The sequence below is a fragment of the Rhinolophus hipposideros genome (assembly GCF_964194185.1).
Source record: "Rhinolophus hipposideros genome assembly, chromosome: 5".
NCBI lineage: Eukaryota > Metazoa > Chordata > Mammalia > Chiroptera > Rhinolophidae > Rhinolophus > Rhinolophus hipposideros.
Window position 1 is genome coordinate 65,257,560 of NC_138051.1, and position 17,689 is coordinate 65,275,248.

General features: G+C 36.1%; 1 protein-coding gene across 6 annotated transcripts in view; it reads left to right on the forward strand.

Moving 5' to 3' along the window:
• The first annotated feature begins 1,141 nt into the window (after nt 1-1,141).
• TMEM260 (transmembrane protein 260) overlaps nt 1,142-17,689 on the forward strand; it is a 58,132-nt gene continuing 41,584 nt past the window's right edge. For 5 of the 6 annotated variants that reach the window (XR_013993282.1, XR_013993283.1, XR_013993284.1 and 2 more), the window contains exons 1-3: nt 1,142-1,414; nt 6,164-6,195; nt 6,920-7,071. Coding sequence is in view for 2 of the 6 variants with exons in the window: in XM_081047407.1 (XP_080903533.1) it covers nt 1,255-1,414; nt 6,164-6,195; nt 6,920-7,071 (344 nt within the window). In the remaining 4 variants the exon portion in view is untranslated. Of the gene's footprint in view, nt 1,415-1,541; nt 1,644-6,163; nt 6,196-6,919; nt 7,072-17,689 lie in introns of those variants that run through there. The other variant, XM_081047408.1, reaches the window with a different exon arrangement.

The following is a 17,689-nucleotide window of genomic DNA, read 5'->3' on the forward strand; positions in this document are numbered from 1 at the left end:
TTCCTCGCTGGCTGTTGGCTGAAGGTGACCCTCAATTCCTTGCCATGTGGACCTCTCCATAAAACAGCTCACAACATGATAGATGGCTTCATCAGAGTGAGCAAGTGAGAGGGCAAGAGAGGAAGTGGCCACAAGAGGGAATGCAAGCAAGATGAAAGTCATTCCAAAATGACAGCCATCACTTGTACCTTATTCTATTGATAGAAGAAAGTCACTAGGTCCAGCCCACACACAAGGGGAGAGAATTACACAAAGGAGTGAACACCAGGGATCATTGGAAGCCATTTTAGGAGCAGCTACCACACAGCCCCTGCCCTCCAGGAACTGATAATCCAGAATAATTGCTATAATAATGTAAAATGTAAGCTTAAAAATCTTACTAACAGCACACTATGTGGTCGTCCAATAGTCCTCATTCTTTTTCGCATTGCTACCAGTTGAAAAATACAGTGTCTCCGTTTCATTTCCCACTTTGTGGTCAAAGCTCCATCAAACTACGTCTCTTCATTCAAGTAGGAGACAACTTTAGCAGGGAATGAGTTATTTGTATTAACAGAAAAACCTCAAGTTTCTCAGCTCATCTGCAGTTTCCCTCAGGCCAGAGCAACAACGAAAAAATAGACCAATTAGCTTCTTTTAATTTCTCTGAAGATTTAATAACTTGATCATTTACTCTGCGGTTTCGTAATTAGCACACTGCCTTACAGTGAGTGGTAGTAAACACGTGGCGATTAAAGTAGTTACTGACTTTCTTTGCACAAACTGAACGCACATTTCCCCTTTCTTGAACAGTCTAGGCTCCGGGCTCCTGCTCTTGGTCCTCAGGTGCAGTTTCACCCCACACCGTAGGGGGCAGAAGCAGCCCTTCCTCACTCTCAGTTTTCCACCCAGCTTCTGTCTCTGTCAGACCGGGCCAAGTCAGTGAGAAGGGGGGACAATGGCAATGGAGGCGGGAGCCCCGTGCCCACATTTGCTCTCTTAAGAGAAATATTTTCCCCGTGATGAGCTGGGTGAAAGCATGTTATAAGCCTGTAAACCCCAGTGCGTGAGAAAACTCCCAGAGCCCGGCTTTTGCGAGGCCGGGCATTTTCTGCCCCCCCCCTCAGTGGACAAAGGTGCGGCGCCGCCTGCGGACGCGGACTGACCCGGAAGTCGCTGCGGCGGCCGCGCGGGCTCGGCTCGCACGGAAAAGCCCCGCTCAGCCCCGCGTTCTCGGGCTCGCCCGGGGCCTGTTTCCTCGGCCCCCACTGGTCCATGGGTCTCCATGGCGACGGCAGGGGCCCGGCCCGGGGGCGGGCCGCCCGAGTCGGGGCCTGGCGCTCCGGGGGCCTGTGCGGCAGCGTCGCTGTGTTCGCCGCGGTGGCGGGCGTGTTCACCCTCACGCTGCCCCCCTCGGTGCCGGGGGGAGACTCGGGTAAAGTACTCGCAGGGTCGGCCCTCTGCCCCTCTCCCGTGCTCCGCCTTCGTCTCACCAGTTCCGGGCAGCTCGCGCCCTCCGTGCACCCGCCGGTGCCAGGGCTTTACGGGCCAGATCCAACTTACGGTTCTCTCCGTGGAACTCGGATTTCTTTAGTTGTGAAAAGGCCGGGGCTCGTCGGTTTGTCCGGAAGGGACTGGCCGCCCTCCCTCTCCACTTGCCCCAGGTCGCTTTTCTGCACCTGACTTTTTCCTTTCCGTTCCGTTTGGCCCCCACGTGGTACTGATGGCGTGCGGGCTGGGTTCCAAGTGAGAGGAGTCCCGGTAGCGGGGGCCGGGGGGCAGAGGGCGTGCTGGTGCTGGTAGGAACGACCCGGAGGACGGAACAACCACCTGCACGTGCAGCGGGGGGAAATCAGTGGAGACAGTAAGAGGGAAACGTGAGTTGAGGAGTGCGGGTGGCCCGGGGCTCCTGCTGCGAGACCGGGCAGCAGAGGCCTCCGAGGAGGCGGTGTGCAGAAGGAACCAGCCGTGCAGAGTAGCTGGGGGAGGATGCTTAAAAGAGTGGAGGTCAGGTTGTGGCTGACCGCAAGCTCCTTCTGTTAAAAAGAAAGCCTTGACTCACGGGCCAGGTAAATCACACGAGTTCTTGCGGTGTATTTGGTGTGAGACACAACATCCAGGTTTCGTTTTGCTGCCCAGCTAAGTGACCATCCAATAATGCCGGTAGCTGCAGAGAGTGAATCTAGAGGTTGAAAAAGCTGAGTGCACAGTTTTTTGCTGCATGACAAGATACTTCCGAATTCAGTGGCTTACAACAACGGTCTATTATGTCATTTTATGTGGATCAGGACTCTTCCATACAGTTCAGCTGGGTGCTTTCTCAGGACAAGGTTGCCTGTCACAGTGTGGCCTAGGGCTGCCGTCCTCTCCCGGCTGAACGTGGGGGGGTTCGCTTTATAAGCTCAGTTCACTTCTCTGCCACGTGGGTCTGGGTAGCCTAACTTCTGTCGAGAGAAAGAGATGGCACCTTTGTCATTTTGTAACCTAATCTTGGAAGTGATAGGCCACTCTCCTATTTTATTCGTGGAAGTTGGTCAATAAATCTAGCTCACACTCACGGGGGAGAGGATTACACAGTGAGGGTACCAGGAATTGGGAATCATTAAGGTCCATCTTCAAGGCTACCTACCACATCGAGGACTATTGGTGTTCCATTTTCAGGTCACTACCTTTATTCTTTCTTTTAGGTCCCATTGAGCACAGAGGAGCAATGTTTCATTAGCGTAATGGGGAATGAAGTTAACCACGTTTCCCAGGTTTATATTAAATAACAGAAATAACTTTATATTTGTGAGAGTTTTGACTTTGGAGAGCATTGCTCAGAAGTGGGGTAGTTCTGTACCTTTCAGAAAAGAAAATCTCTGACGGTTACTTCTCATGGTTGTTTGAGTCTGAAGCATGGGGGTGGGATGATGAACACTGAGGTCTTAGTGTGTGCCAGGCACAGTTCTAAGTGCTTTATGTGGGTTGTCATTTTAATACTCCCAGCTGCTACTCTATGAGGTAGGTACTATCAATAGGTGTCTTTTATAGATGACAAAAAGTAAGGTGTGTCCAGAATCACACAGCTGGAAAATAGGGATGGTCAAGGAAAGAACCCAAAAAGGTTTACTTTAAAACATGCTTTCTTAATCTCTGCTCTCTGTCAAAGAATTTCACAAAATTCTTTGTTAACTCCGTCATTACATACATAGCAATATTGAAACTCTTTACAATCTGTGGTTGTTGCTTTGTCTTTATTAATAATGTTTTCATTTTCCCCAAAAGAATAAAGTTACCTATTCGCTTTGAGTTACCAAACTTTTTAGGTGTTCTAATTTGTTTAGTTTGACTCTAAATATTGTTTGCTGCTAATATTTTTGTTCATTTTTGGGAAAGATTAACTCTCCCAAGTATTGCCAGTAAAATTTGTATAATATCTTTAATAATTTTGTTTATATGTTGAATGTACTGTTCTCCTTGAATGTTTGTGTTTATGAAATAATTTTCTATCAATAAACAGAACACATCTCAAAACCAATATAAAGCATGATTTCTTCTTCCTGATAAGTCTTAAATTGTACTTCTTAAATCCATCACATTTTGTGGCCTTGCCAACATTTTGCACCGTTTGATACGCATAGTTCATTTATGGGCAGGAGTGCTCAGGGTCCTTTGGAGGAGAGTGGGAATCTAGCCTTCACTTCTGTTTGTTATTTTGGGGGAAAATGAATTCACATTAGGAACGTGTCACTGTCTTTAATAGACTTGATATATGACTATAATTATAAAAAGTAAAAGGAACCTCATTTTTTTAAAGGTTACACATATACTAACTGAGCGTGCCACCTATTTGTGTCCCAGACAGAAATACTCTGGTTCTCAAACTTGAATGTACTTTATAATTGCCTGGGAAACTTGGGCCCCAATGCCAGAGTGTCTTAGAGTAGGTAGGTTTGAGGTATGGTTATGGGACCTTCATTTTTATAAAGTACCCAGATAATTCTGATCGCATGTGGTAGTAGAACTTACGTTGCAGGAAACCCTAGTATAAAGGGTTCAGAGAAATCAGGGACCCAGAAGGCTCCTTGTTGTTTTTTGTTTTTTTACTATTTACTTCCTCTCTTTATCATATTTAATTTTAAGAGTAATATTTCCTCTTTATCAAAGATACATTTATAGTCTTTGAATAGTAGCATTTCCTCTCTATAGATTTTAGTTTAACATTTGATAAAAGTTGATGGAAGTTCATTAGATTCCACATTTATCCTTATACTGTCAGAACTCCCAGCAAAGATTAACACTTTTTAATGGTAAAAAGAAGTTAGAGAAAATGTTTTTGTTAATGTCAAATATAATTCTAAATACATTTTAAATGGAGGAGAATGAACAGCGACATTGAAATTTTGAACTTCACTGTGCTTCATTGCACCTACAGAAATATAAGAAAAATCTAAAAGTTTTAGACTGAAGACATAAGAGCTAACTCATTTTAGAGTAAAACTATATAATAGACTTGACAGTAGTTAGAAAGGGAACAGCTATTTTAAATATTTTTAGACCGCAAACAATTTCTTTAAAAAGTAAGATACAGAAAATATCTGGTTTCTAAGGTTTTCTTGAATACCTCCAGAAAACTTCAAAGATGCTCTTAAGTAGTTGATTTAAGTGAACAATACCTGTCTGGGTGCCCTTGTGGGGCTTCCATCATGCAAGCAGTCATTCGCCTGGGAGGGATGTCAGCAAGGATGACTGTGATACGTCTTACTGTCAACCTCTATGTTCAGAGCTTGGATTAGGTTCTTTGTGGCTAGAGGAGGGAGAGGTGGTGATGTCTTGACAGGATCCTGAAATGGATAGGATAATATTTTTGACTTAGTGGACAAGACAAATGAAAGCAACTAACCAGCATATAAAGCAATCTAAATAGATTCCATGGAAGAGGAAGAAGTGATCAATTCTGATGGGGGAATTAGCTGGGGAGGGATATGTGTAAGGAAATGTGTCACTGAGAAACTGGCACTTGAACTAGGCCTTGAAGGGTTTAGGAGAGAATACTGAGTGAGAAAATGAGTGATAGGAGGTGCAAAAGAACATCATTCCAGAGGACCAGTGGATAATGAGATTTGACCAAGACAAGCATAGGTTTCATGGATATAAGCCTTGTAAAGGGACCTTCAAGCCATAGAGGGTTTGCATGTCATGCTGAGGAATCTAAACTTCATTCAGTAAAAAGCAGCCATTGAGAAATTTTAGATGAGGGATATGATCCAGCCCTTTGAGGTGGCAATAATAAATAAGTGATTTCAGTAGAAAGATGAAGTAGAAGATTGGTCAATGCTATTGCTACGGTCCAGGCCAAAGAAGGTAAAGGTGTGCGTTGTGGCTAGGGCAATCAGTAAAAATTGATATTCATTGAAGAATAAAAAATGGACAATACATTTTCTAATAGGTAATAACTTCCCATAAATCATCAATTAATATTGATTTCTTACGTTGTACTGTGTACAAGGATGAGTAAGAAATAGTCCCTGTGCTCTGAATATTAACATAGTAGGCATTCAATTACTGAATAATAATTTTAGAAATAATCACTACTGGCAAAGAACTACAAAGGACTATGTAAATAGTATAATGATTTAATGGCTTGAAAAAGTGTATTATGGTAGCTGGAGCTTACCGAAATAACCTGGAGCTAATAGACACTTGGAAATTGTTTAAAGACATCCAAACTAATTAATGTAGAGAAGATATCCAAATGCCAGGGTTAGGGCAGTATGGCTCACTATGGAGTATCAAACCTCAGATGTTTGCACATTCTACCCAGTATAAGGTTGCATGTTTATAGATAGTTTTGTACTAAATACTTGAGGGATAAAACAGCGTATTACACTAATGCTTTAGAAGAGTTTTGTATATATTTGCAAATGTATACAACTTTCAGGAGGGAAAATAAGTATTTTTAAAAAAATAGGATTTCTCTATATTTCCATTGACCAGTTATTAAAAACTACCAAAGATACTTTGTTCAATAAGACCTAAGGGAGAAAATATTCGACTATTCATGCTGTTAAATCTCTGCAGATTTACAGTTTTATCCAGTCAAATTAATGCAAAACCCCAATGCAAGCATTTGGATTTTGAAAACTTTGGAGGAGTGTCATTTTCTAATAGTAATTATTGGTTTTACATTATTTTTTCACAGGGGAACTGATCACAGCCGCACATGAGCTTGGAGTAAGTATTAGTTTTATTGTTTAATCAATGCTCTCATTAACAGTTTTAGGAATTAAGAAAGTTTAATTAAGCATGGAATAAAGTAGATTAATTTATTTTTAAACCCCAGTTTTTAGTAACTTATAAGTACAGTACGTGACAATTTACTTTAAGTTTTAAATCCAATTAAACTAAATTATAAAGCAAAGCCTTTACTATATATACAGTAGCTGGCTTATTATCACCCCAAATTTTGTATAAGCTATGGAGAATAAAATAAATCGGGTTAACGGTTTTAATAAGTTTATTATTTAATAAACTTTATTATGGTGCATGATCCCTTTAGGCAAGACCTTAGGACTGTCAGCGTGGTGGTAATCCGATAGCAGTGTGGTCTTTCAACTTTCTAACCAATACGCTATTTCAGAACCTGCTTTTCTTCAATAGCCTTTTAAGTGACCCTAATGTACTGTGAACCTGGACAACAAACTGCTTAAGAATTGACAATGAAATATGTCAGCCTTTCTCTAGGTGACACACCATGTGATAGACGATGCCAAATCCACTAAAGAAAATATTTGTTTGTATTGGCACAAACGGATTACAATAGAAAACCACTATTCAGTTAGTCATTGGCTCTTAATCTTTAGGCTTGCCAGAGAAAAGGGCTACTTTTCAGTGAAAGCCAGTGTGACTCATCCTTCCCTAGATGAAGACCTTCTGACCGTTGCTAATGTTTCCTTAGGTTGCCCATCCTCCTGGCTACCCTTTGTTCACTCTGGTGGCTATACTGGCAATTAAACTATTTCCTTTTGGTTCAGTTGCCTACCGAGTCAATCTTCTGTGTGGCTTATTTGGAGCAGGAGCTGCATCATTCCTTTTTTTCACCGTTTTCAGGTAAAGTAGTTGATTAGTTAAAATTAATTTTGATTACTTGGAGATGTAGTTTTCTTATAGCCCAAGTACATGTATTAAAAAAGAAAATTGTCGTTTGGTTTTCCTAATCACTCATGTGATTTCACTTTCTTAATTTACAGTAATCTCATATACATTTAACCCCTCAAATGATTACACACTTGGTTCTGCTTTATACAATGGAGTGAAGGTATCACCAGTTCATTATCACAATTCTCTGGTTAGGCAGAACTAATAAGGTTTGTCATTTTATGAAGATGCAGATGGGCCAGTTTAATTTAACAATATGAAGTTCATCTTTTGGTAAATGATAAATATCATTTAATTACTCACAGTAGTGCTGATGGGCAGCTGACTATCAGGTTCAGAGCTATACCAAATTATATTGTATTTAAATATGCACATGTTGTATACTTTTTGAAATGAGGCTATTAACTAAGGAAATCAATTTGGGATGTGGTTTTAGTAAGGTCTCACTTTGTTCCATTATAGCTGTAGGGAAGATAGGCAAATTAGACCCCGCTTACTTCACTGATGGAAGGCTTTCTTAGTTTGGAAGGCGACCCTGCTTTTAAAAAAAAAACGGGTCATTAGTTTAGGGTATTGGTAAACTCATCTGTCTTTGCTATTTCTGTCTCTTCACTCTTAATTCAGTCTAGCCTATGCCTAAGAGGATTATAGTGAAAAATACAAATTATGCTTCCTGCAAAGGGAAAACCAAATTAAAACACTTCTTTCAAAAACCACTGTAGGTTTGATTATAAAAACAAATAATTTTTATATGTAAGTATAGTAGAATTTGAGTAGACATAATTTCACATGGCAGTTTGGAGACTAATGTTTTTATTTGCATTAGTCATAATATTGCCCTTAACCTAAATTCTTTTCTAAATTCCCTTTTAATCATTGATACTAAGGTAAAAGTTAACATAATTATGACTCTAAACTTTACTTTTAAATCTATTTGCAGAAAGCTTTCAGATTGATTTGTTATAAACGTTAATCATTTGTTAAACTTTTATCTATATTATTTAATTTGTATCTATTTCAGTCTTAGAAGTTTTCAGTGTTAGCCATATCTTTAAGTATGAAATTTTTAAAATAACATCTCTCCTTGGACTAATTTGTATGATGAATGTTATGAATATTTTCTTTTTCTAAATGATTATAATAATCTTTATTAAAATTATTCCTTTGTGTCTTTTGTAATTAAGAATCTGTCATTACTTCTATTGATAGAAAAACCGATCTTTTTTCATTTTAAATATCTAGGTTGAAATTTGGAACGTGCCTGTTTTATATTGAATGTATGAGTCATTAATTTTGACAAGATATTTAAGATAAAGACATTTAAATAAAATTAATACTTGTATTTATTTTGATAGTTAAAAGATGATTTCTATGCTATACACATATATTTAAATGCTGTGTGGATATAAATAGCTCTATGCAAATAAAGGGATTTGTTTTTTAAAACTTTTCCATGTTTTTCAGTATATTGTTGATACCATTCCACATGAAAACCACTGTAAAAATCATATATAAAAATCTTTATCTTTTTAGAATTCAAATAGCTTTGTACAATAATTTTCCTTTGAGTTGTCCATATTTTAAAATAGCTTTCATTAATTATTGTCCTTGATATAATAGGTTTTAGATTAGCACGCTAGCCTGTGACCCTTTTCTTTTAATATAATCTTGATGATAAACCTGTATACTTGCCGTTAACATGCTTTAAATCAAAAAATTCTTAATATGACTAAACTGGATATTTGAATGGTTTTAGTATTAATAATATAGTACTTTGGGAAAGTTGCTTTCTTTCAGAAAAGGAATCTAACAATATTATCTCTTACATACATTTTAATATGAAAATACTTCATTATTTTGAATACAAATAATTGACAAGGTACACGCCCTTTGGGAACAGCCTAGTTCAAGTGGCAAATCTGTTTTGTCAAACAATAGACACCCTTCAGGAAAGAGCAAGCCATCTCTATGGTAATAGGACTAACAGTAGCCTATTGATTGAGTGGAAGAAGACATTATACAATGTCAGCTGGCTTGTTACAATTTCATTTGTTGTATGACCTGAACTTAACCTTTAAAACCTTTCTTCTGTGAATATAAACCCAACAGCAGGACACAGTTTTTGTACAGCCATTACAGTGACGGCTTTTTTCCAGTCCCAGCATACAGTAAATGTATTCCTTTACAGGTTGACTCCTTTATCAGAATTTGTTTAGGAGACATTTCACTACTTTATTCATTTACAGACCACATCATCATTCCATTTTGTTGTTGAAGGGTTTTGATCCAGGAAACCGTTTTATTCTTTCTTTCCCCCATCACTTAAGAGAACATTACTGTACATGTGGGATTAATGCTGACTGGTGTGCAGTAAATTAATTCTTTTAACAGGTTTAGGTGTTTTTTTTTTCAGGTAATTGTTCACATAGCATTCACTATATTTAGCTCTTGGGGTGGACATAAAGACCTTCTGTACCTTTTAAACAAAGATTGTATTTCAAAAGCAAATTTCTGTTTAAATGTGTTGATGTAAAAAGCTCAATTTTTTCAGTAAACATGACTTAGATTGAAAGAACAGTTTATTCGTTGTTTTCAATTACTATGTAATTTTTGCTTTTCTTGCATCTTTGTCTTGCTTTTAAAAGCAGTAAGATGTCATTAACACTGCATTTTTTGGTCAGTCTTTTCTAATGGTTGGCAAGAACTTTATATTTGCTTTGCTCGAATGTAGAAAGTATATGAGTAAAACAGCACATGGAAAGCTGTCTGTGTCACTGTAGTTTATTGAATTAAAAATAGTAAGATTGTGCCAGTTGTTTCTATATGTATTTATTGATTTTCCCTGTCGGGGTATATTTAAGCTTGCATTTTGTTAAGGGAGTTTAATCTAATACATTTCATTTCTATGAAATTGTATCCATTTTATTAATGTGTACATCTATGCATTTAAGAGTATATAATACAATTAGTGTTTTATAGGAAATGGGATTTTCTCTTTTAAAGCCATTGAAGTAAATGATTTTTAAGTTTGATAGTATGATATTCAAAGTGTTAGATTTGAAATTCACAAATCCTATTAATACATAATAAAAAAGTTATAGATACTGTAAATCACTAACATGAACACCATTGAGCATTGCCTCGTACTTGAATTTCAAACTTATTTTCTAACAAACATCAAATGAGGTCCTATAAACTGAATAAGGAAGGAGTACTGAAATCACTATCATTAAACATCAATGTGCTTACATTTCCTATGTTCTGGTATCACTAAAAGAGAATGGCGTATGTTGATAGCATTGTATAAAAATTCTCCTCAGGGAAGATTTAAATTGCTTATGATCTTAGATGAGGGCATAGCTTGTATCATTTATTTTGGTTGTTATAAGGTGGGGAATATATTCTCAACAGGCTTCAGCGTCAGCATATCCTTTTCAAACTATTATCAGCCAAATGGAACTACAGAACGAGTCATTCAGCAATATTTATTGAACATCCATGTGAATTGAAAGTAAAACTGTTTTAGTTTTAATAAAATTCAGTGCTTATTTTAAAAGTAAGACAAAATCGCTAACCATTAAACAGTTTTTCGAATATTTTTTTCCTAAAAGGCACTGTTTCAGGAAACTTGCATTAAAAAAACTTTCTAACCATTAATATTGTACAGTAGGAAATCAGATCTCTTAATGTCAAACAGGTTAACTAGAATATATGTATATTAATAATAAATAAATGTATAGTGAAACTATGCCTGTTTATACAAAGAACCTACAACGAATTTCAGTGATACTTAAATGTCTATTGGCAGATTGTTTTGTACCAGTATTTTATTTATGGGGTATTTTATTTTTTATAAGTTCCATATTTGTAAGCATTATGCTGCTGCTAAAAATTAATTTGACTAAACTTTTGGAGAAGGAACACTTGATTCTGAACACTGTGTCTGCTATTATGTTAATAGTTTCAGCTAAGAGTCCATTGAATAAAGAACAGAAAAATTAAAATGCCATACCTTAGAGAATGTAGAATCAAATCTCCTGCTTAAGGGACATTTTCCAGCTCAAAGAGTATTTTAGATTATTGCCATAGAGAATAATATGAAGTTCTTCCTAATTTCAGAGGTAACTATGTAATAGTAACAAATAGTCACCAAGTTTTTGTAGTTGAAGAAGAATGGAAAGTACTGGAGCATTAATTTCCATTCAGGAGAATATCTGTCTTGATCCCTGGTTAATTGATCATATATTTCTCTCCTACTTGTATTAAAATTGAATTGACTCAGACTGCTTAAGCATATTAAGGGGTTGGTTCATATGCATTTTCTTATAAGTAAAGAGACACATTAGGCTCAAATAGCAGCACTTCATTTTGAAGGGGAAAAAAGCAGGGCAAAAACTCTTTTTTAAGACTGTAGAGTCTTTTCTGACAGCTAGTCAGAGTTAGAATTAGTTCAAGGAAATGTTAATAATGCACTGCCTGGCCTAATCCCTTTGATATCACCAGGTATCCTCCTGTTCATGGGTTAATTGCTTTAAAAGCGAAGGCAATATTCTGAGCGGTGGGCCGCTTCACCTTTTCACAGCTGTTACCATTGAGTGACAACTAAATCCCATGTGTAAGATGAGGAAGAGCTCAATCTCCAATTGGGAGAAAATTTATGTAAACCACAATCCCTTCAGAATGTGCGGAAGTCATAGACTTTCTTGATTTACTCTGCTTTTCCCAGAAAGCTCTATTGTTCACTTTCCTAAGTCCCATCAACCCTTTGTAGCAGAATATCACAGCGGCAGCAGATAGCTTGAAATATATAAATGCTATCATAGCTCTGATTAATAGCAGTGCTTATGAGTCAAGTCTGATAACAGTGCAGCTCTCCACTCAATTTCAGATACTGCTAATGGAATCTGTCTTCTCCAATTGTAATATGAGAAGGCCTAATTTGCCATGGAGCTTGGAGCTGTCACCAGTAGGGGATTGTGGGGTCAGATGGGAGCTGCCAGGTTTTTGCCCTGCAGCTTGTATCTCTCACTTTGAATAGAGCAGCCCCCTGCCTGCCAGTTAGCTGATAGGCCGCCGTGGGGTTTATGCCACCATATACAATAGGAAAGGACTACATAGGCTGACTTTATAATTGTGAGGCTAGCTCATATTTCCACAGCTACTGTGCTGCATAATTTCTAATAAGTGGTTTTAACAAATGTCAGATTATGAAAAGTTTCCTCAATTACGAAAACTTAGAAAACATTTAAATTGCTAAATCTGTTTCCTGCCGCGATTTTGCCACTGGAACTAGTCATCAGTCATTATGGCTATAATAATAAGTGCATATATTTCTTAAAACTACAAATAAAATTATAGATCATAACTCCTATAGATTTGCTGCCTTTCAAAGCCATCGAAGTAGAAAGCAGTCTTAATGGATTGGACTATTAACATATACTTCATAACTTTGCGTAAGACTACTTAATATTAATTCTACTAAATATTAAAGTTGGTTAGTGTTGCTGATGAAAGTAGTTTAATACCCTCATTCTGTAGATTGTTATTATTTCAATCTCTTAAGTTTACTTCATATACCTTTGGGATCTTAACATTTTAAAAATTACGCCACGTCTTCTCAATTTTTGAGTTAAAAAGGACGCGGGGTGATGCCTTGGCAGTGCCTTTGAGAATAATAATATGCTGGAATATACTTTTAACCAATTTCAGTTTTGCTACTGCATGCAAAATACACCATCAGGGTGGAATAACAAGCTAATACTGAGGTCCGTGTATTTTAAAACATTTCAAACAAGACGGATGAAAATCTGTAATTTGGGAATTACTTGACACTAGGCTATGCCTTAAGAAGATGATGCCTCCGTTGTGTAAGTGATTCGGGATCCCGTGAAAACTTAGGAAAATGTAGAGTAAATGATGGTGATTTCTGTAAGTGTTTTTCTTTTATTTAAATGTTCAGGTATAAGTTGATGGGATATAATAAAATGAATTGCTCTAAACTTTGAATAGCTTTCTCATTTATTGGTTAATGCACAAATCTGACTTCTAATGGAAATTGTGTGATTACATTTTATTTATGGAAGCTATTCATAATCTTATTCCCTCCATTTCGGTTGTGCTTTTTTCCTTTTTGAAAGCTTTAAAAAAGTTTCTCCCAATTTTATTTAGTGGTTTTAAATCAGGAATAATACTTTGTACTTTTCCTTTTAGTGTACTGGTAGTTGATTTTTATGTAGCTGAAAAATCAGGTAGAACGGTTCTTATCTTTTTGATTAAATATCATGAAATAGGCTAAACCTCGGTAGGATTTTTATCTGGAGTGAAAGTAAATTTTTATGAAATGTGGGGGAAAGGACTTATTTGCAAATTGATTAAAGATGGAAACGTTTTACATTTGTTTAGGTTTGGTGGTGGTGGTTTCAGAGATACAACTTCAACATACCATGCTCTAAATAATTGGTTTATGTTCATTAGATCTAAACTTGAAAATAAAAGAAAAAATTTAGATTCTACTGCTCTAAATGGCCACTGACTATAATTCACCTACAGAGTACCTGGCACATATTAGATGCTCAATACGTATTTGTTGAAAGAGTGTTAATGGCCACCAAAAGAGAAAGGTTCAACAGCACACCTTCTTTTCAGCAGCTTAGCTTCCCAGGGTGACCATTCTCCAAGTACATCATGAGATAAATTTATGGGTGTTGATTATGTGAATGAGCCAGAAGGTAACATTTATATCATTTCCATGAACAAGACCCAGAAAGATAAGAACTTGGGTGGATGGAGGTAGTAGATTGGCTGTTTATTGTATCTTGCTTTACCACGTCTCTTCCCTATAATCCATTGCATTTTTCAGTCATCAATATGAGTTGACAGTAAGAGTGATTTATTTAACAATACTGCTCAGATGCTGCATTGTGGCCTTCCTGCTCAATTCTACTTCAAGGAGTTTTCCCTATAGAAGGCGGGTTGTGTGCCCTCCATGTGGGGTTCTGCGCATGCAAGTGACACTGCAGACAGATACATTCATGAATTTTATGAGGCACGTCAAATACGTGTGCTGAAAGAATTCCAGGTCTGTTATATGCCTTTTGATTGAGGGTTAGACAAACATGTGACTACACATGAAAATCAAATACCATGTGGTGGAAAGAAAAATATACCTTATCATCAATAGCAAATCTGTGTCAGTGGTATAAATTGTAACCTCCTGATTTATCCATTGTGTCAACAGATGAATAGTATTCCATCAGTGAGAAAAACTACTGCACAATCGGTACGTTTTGTAGGAAATCTTACCACAGTCTCATGGATTTTTTGGACCAAAGAGAAGGCAGTTATGTTTTAACTGTAGAATTCTGAGCTTCACATTTGTTAGGATGCTCTTAATGGCATCACACATTCCTTAGCACTCCTCCCCACCTCAGTGGAGAATCTCTGTCATTTGCATTATCTGGGTGAAATTGTAAATACTTGACCACCCTTCCCGTACAATCTGTCATTCTCTTGGTGTGTCTTTCCTCATTGACTAACCACTTGCTGTCCTAGAATGTGAACTACACGATTTTAGTGTTAACCCAAGTAAAAAGCAATTAGAAAGATGTATTTACTGCAAACATACTGCAAAATATAGCTTATATTTCAAAACATAAATATACAAAATAAAGTATGCAATATGTAAAATATATTTATTTATATGAAGCATACTTCATTGACTTTTGCATTAGTTGATATTTTGAATCATCTATAGCACTGCTTTACTCCATTAGTATGAGACCTTGAAATTAGGCATGCCACTCTTAACAATGTGAAAACTTGATTTTGATTGTTAGTATTGACATGTGACTGTTTTACAATATAATGGTTGTGTTATTAAAATTATCATAGTAATGGTGTTTGAAGTGTGATCTTCATATAGCTGAATAAGATGTTATTTCTCTATAAGCCAGGTTAGATTGTAAACATATGTACTTCGTTTGAAGAAATGTCTCCTTTGACCATCTATGAGGCTCTCTGAGAATTAGATTGAGAATGAAAAACATTTTTTTCTCATCTTATATCTAATTCATCATAAGGTGTTCTTAACGTGGAAAATAGTTTAGACTATTTCACAATTTAGTAGTGAGTTCTGGTGAAAACACTTTTCATTTTATTCACAATCTCATTTGTATTTCTCTCTTTTTTCTCTAGTTTACTATTAGTTTTGTTGAGGTAGTTTCATCAATTTCAGTAGAAAAATGTGTGTTTTTTAATTTTAAGATGCTACTCTAGCACATTAAGTGTAAATAAATAAATTTATTAATTCCATGGTTGATTTTTAAAAAATAACAATTACTTAAGCGTATTTATTCAAAAGAAATAAATGAAAATTGGAAGTAGGACTCCTGGATTGCCAAGTGAAAACACAATATTTTTGATTGTCATTTATATATTTTAAAAAAATCATCAGACTTAGTCTGGGGGTAGATGACAATTGTTTGTCTTATTTGGGGACACATATTTATAGTTCATCTGTACATTTGACTTTATGGATGATACGAAACAGCTCATTTTGTGGGCTCAGAACAGCAATTTCATTTAAACCTCATTTTTAAATTATAATGTCAGATTGGACATTCCTTCTATAAGTTAGGTTGATGCAAAAGTAATTGCAGTTTTTGCAATTATTTTTAACCTGTTAAACTGCAATTACTTTTGCACCAACCTAATATTTCTAAAAGAAAGATTACATAACTGGAAATTTGTACTACCAATTCATTTAACAGGATGATATATAGTCAGATTTATACAGTGTTTCAGTCTAACTTACATAATTTAAGTTTACCAAAAAATTATAAATATTTGTTATAGCCCTTTCCAGAAAAAAAAAAAATCTGTAGAATGTGTGTTCTGGTTAGAATTATTCCCAAAAGGAGATGACAGCCAACTTGCCTAATCACTCTTCATTGAGAGGGGTCATAATTAGCTCATAAGGTAACAAAAGCCCCAGCAATGGAAATAGACAATGGATTAATTGGAGGCTCTAGGAATTCTGTAGATGCATAGGATTTATACCTTTGTTAAAAAACTCATAAATAAATAGATAACAAAAGTGCTTACTTGGTCACCTGGTTAGCTTAACAAGTTTAAGACTAGTTATACCTTCAGATATTTTCATCAGTGATTTTTTTTGGCATCACTTAGATAAGTCATTTAATGTGTTTCTATCTCAAATTCACAGTGGTTTGCTGATAGGGAAGGTTCATTGATATTTAATTCAATAAGATAAAAGATGGAAATTCTGAGCTATTTTGTTCGAAATTTCACAAAAATTTTAGAAAACGTAGTGACTTCTTTACACATCAGTATGTGAAAGGCAATATGAGCAACTGAACCTTCTGTATTTTATTATTCCCTTTGAAATATTTATGTTATAGACAAGGAATAAATCACTTGATATAAAAAATGCTTTTTAAGTAAATTATTATTTCTATACTCTTGCTGAAAGAATACTTAGACTCTTGAATTAAAGTACAGAATGGTGAAATGATTATTCCTTAGTTTCTGTAAGATATATCCATATGGATATCACTTTATTTTTTTTTTTTAAAAGTAATGTAAAAAAAAAAAATGAATCCTTGAATTTTTCTCCTAATTTCATGTGTTACTTTGACACCACTTTTATACAAGTAAAGGACAGCAATGATAAAGTACATGGTTCTTAAAAGAAACAAAATTTAACAAAATTTACCCCAACACCAAAACATCTTTTCATTTTTTTTGCAATTATAAAAGATTAATTTTTAAATAATGACAGAAGTAATTTTATAAAACATTATTTGGAAATGTTTGGACTCAGGTTGAAGTAATTAGAAACCATTACTATTTGGAGAGTGTTAAAAACTAAAGATGAAGTATGTCTGAAATAAATATATATAGGGGAGAAAACATTTAGTTTTCAAAAATAGCAAATAGCTTTTCTAGGGACACACACACAAATATGTACATAAAGTGATATATACAGTAATTTTTAAAATGCTGACATGGCTATCCAGTGGTATTAATGGTCCAAAAATAATCCTGTTGGCTTTGTAATACATTATTTAAAGAAGTTTAAGTTCTTCAAGTCTGCTTTACTTACTATGTTTTGATTACGTCACAGTTAAAAATTTCTATTCCTTGGGATTGTATTTGTTTAGAAATACAGAAAAATCTGTTTATTCAGTACCCATTTAATACATTTAGTGAGAATTTGGAGAAGGGGCAGCTACCCTAGTCACAGTGAAAGTGGGAAAAACTTCTTGGACAGGCGATGCCTATGCTGAGTTGTAAACAGTCAGTGGGAGCTAGTCAAGTGACGGCAAAACTGTTCCAGATACAAAGAACCTCGTGTGCAAAGAAACCTGGAGGTGGAGCAAAATGGCTTATAAGCACAGGAACTTACAAGTCGTTTAGTGCTGCTGAAACACGGTTTGCGATGAGTTACATCCAAAAATGAAGCTGCAGGTGGGCAGAAACCAGATCATCAGAGGTCTTGTCTATCATGATGAGCTTGTAGTGCTTCATAATCAAAGAAGAGTCATTAACG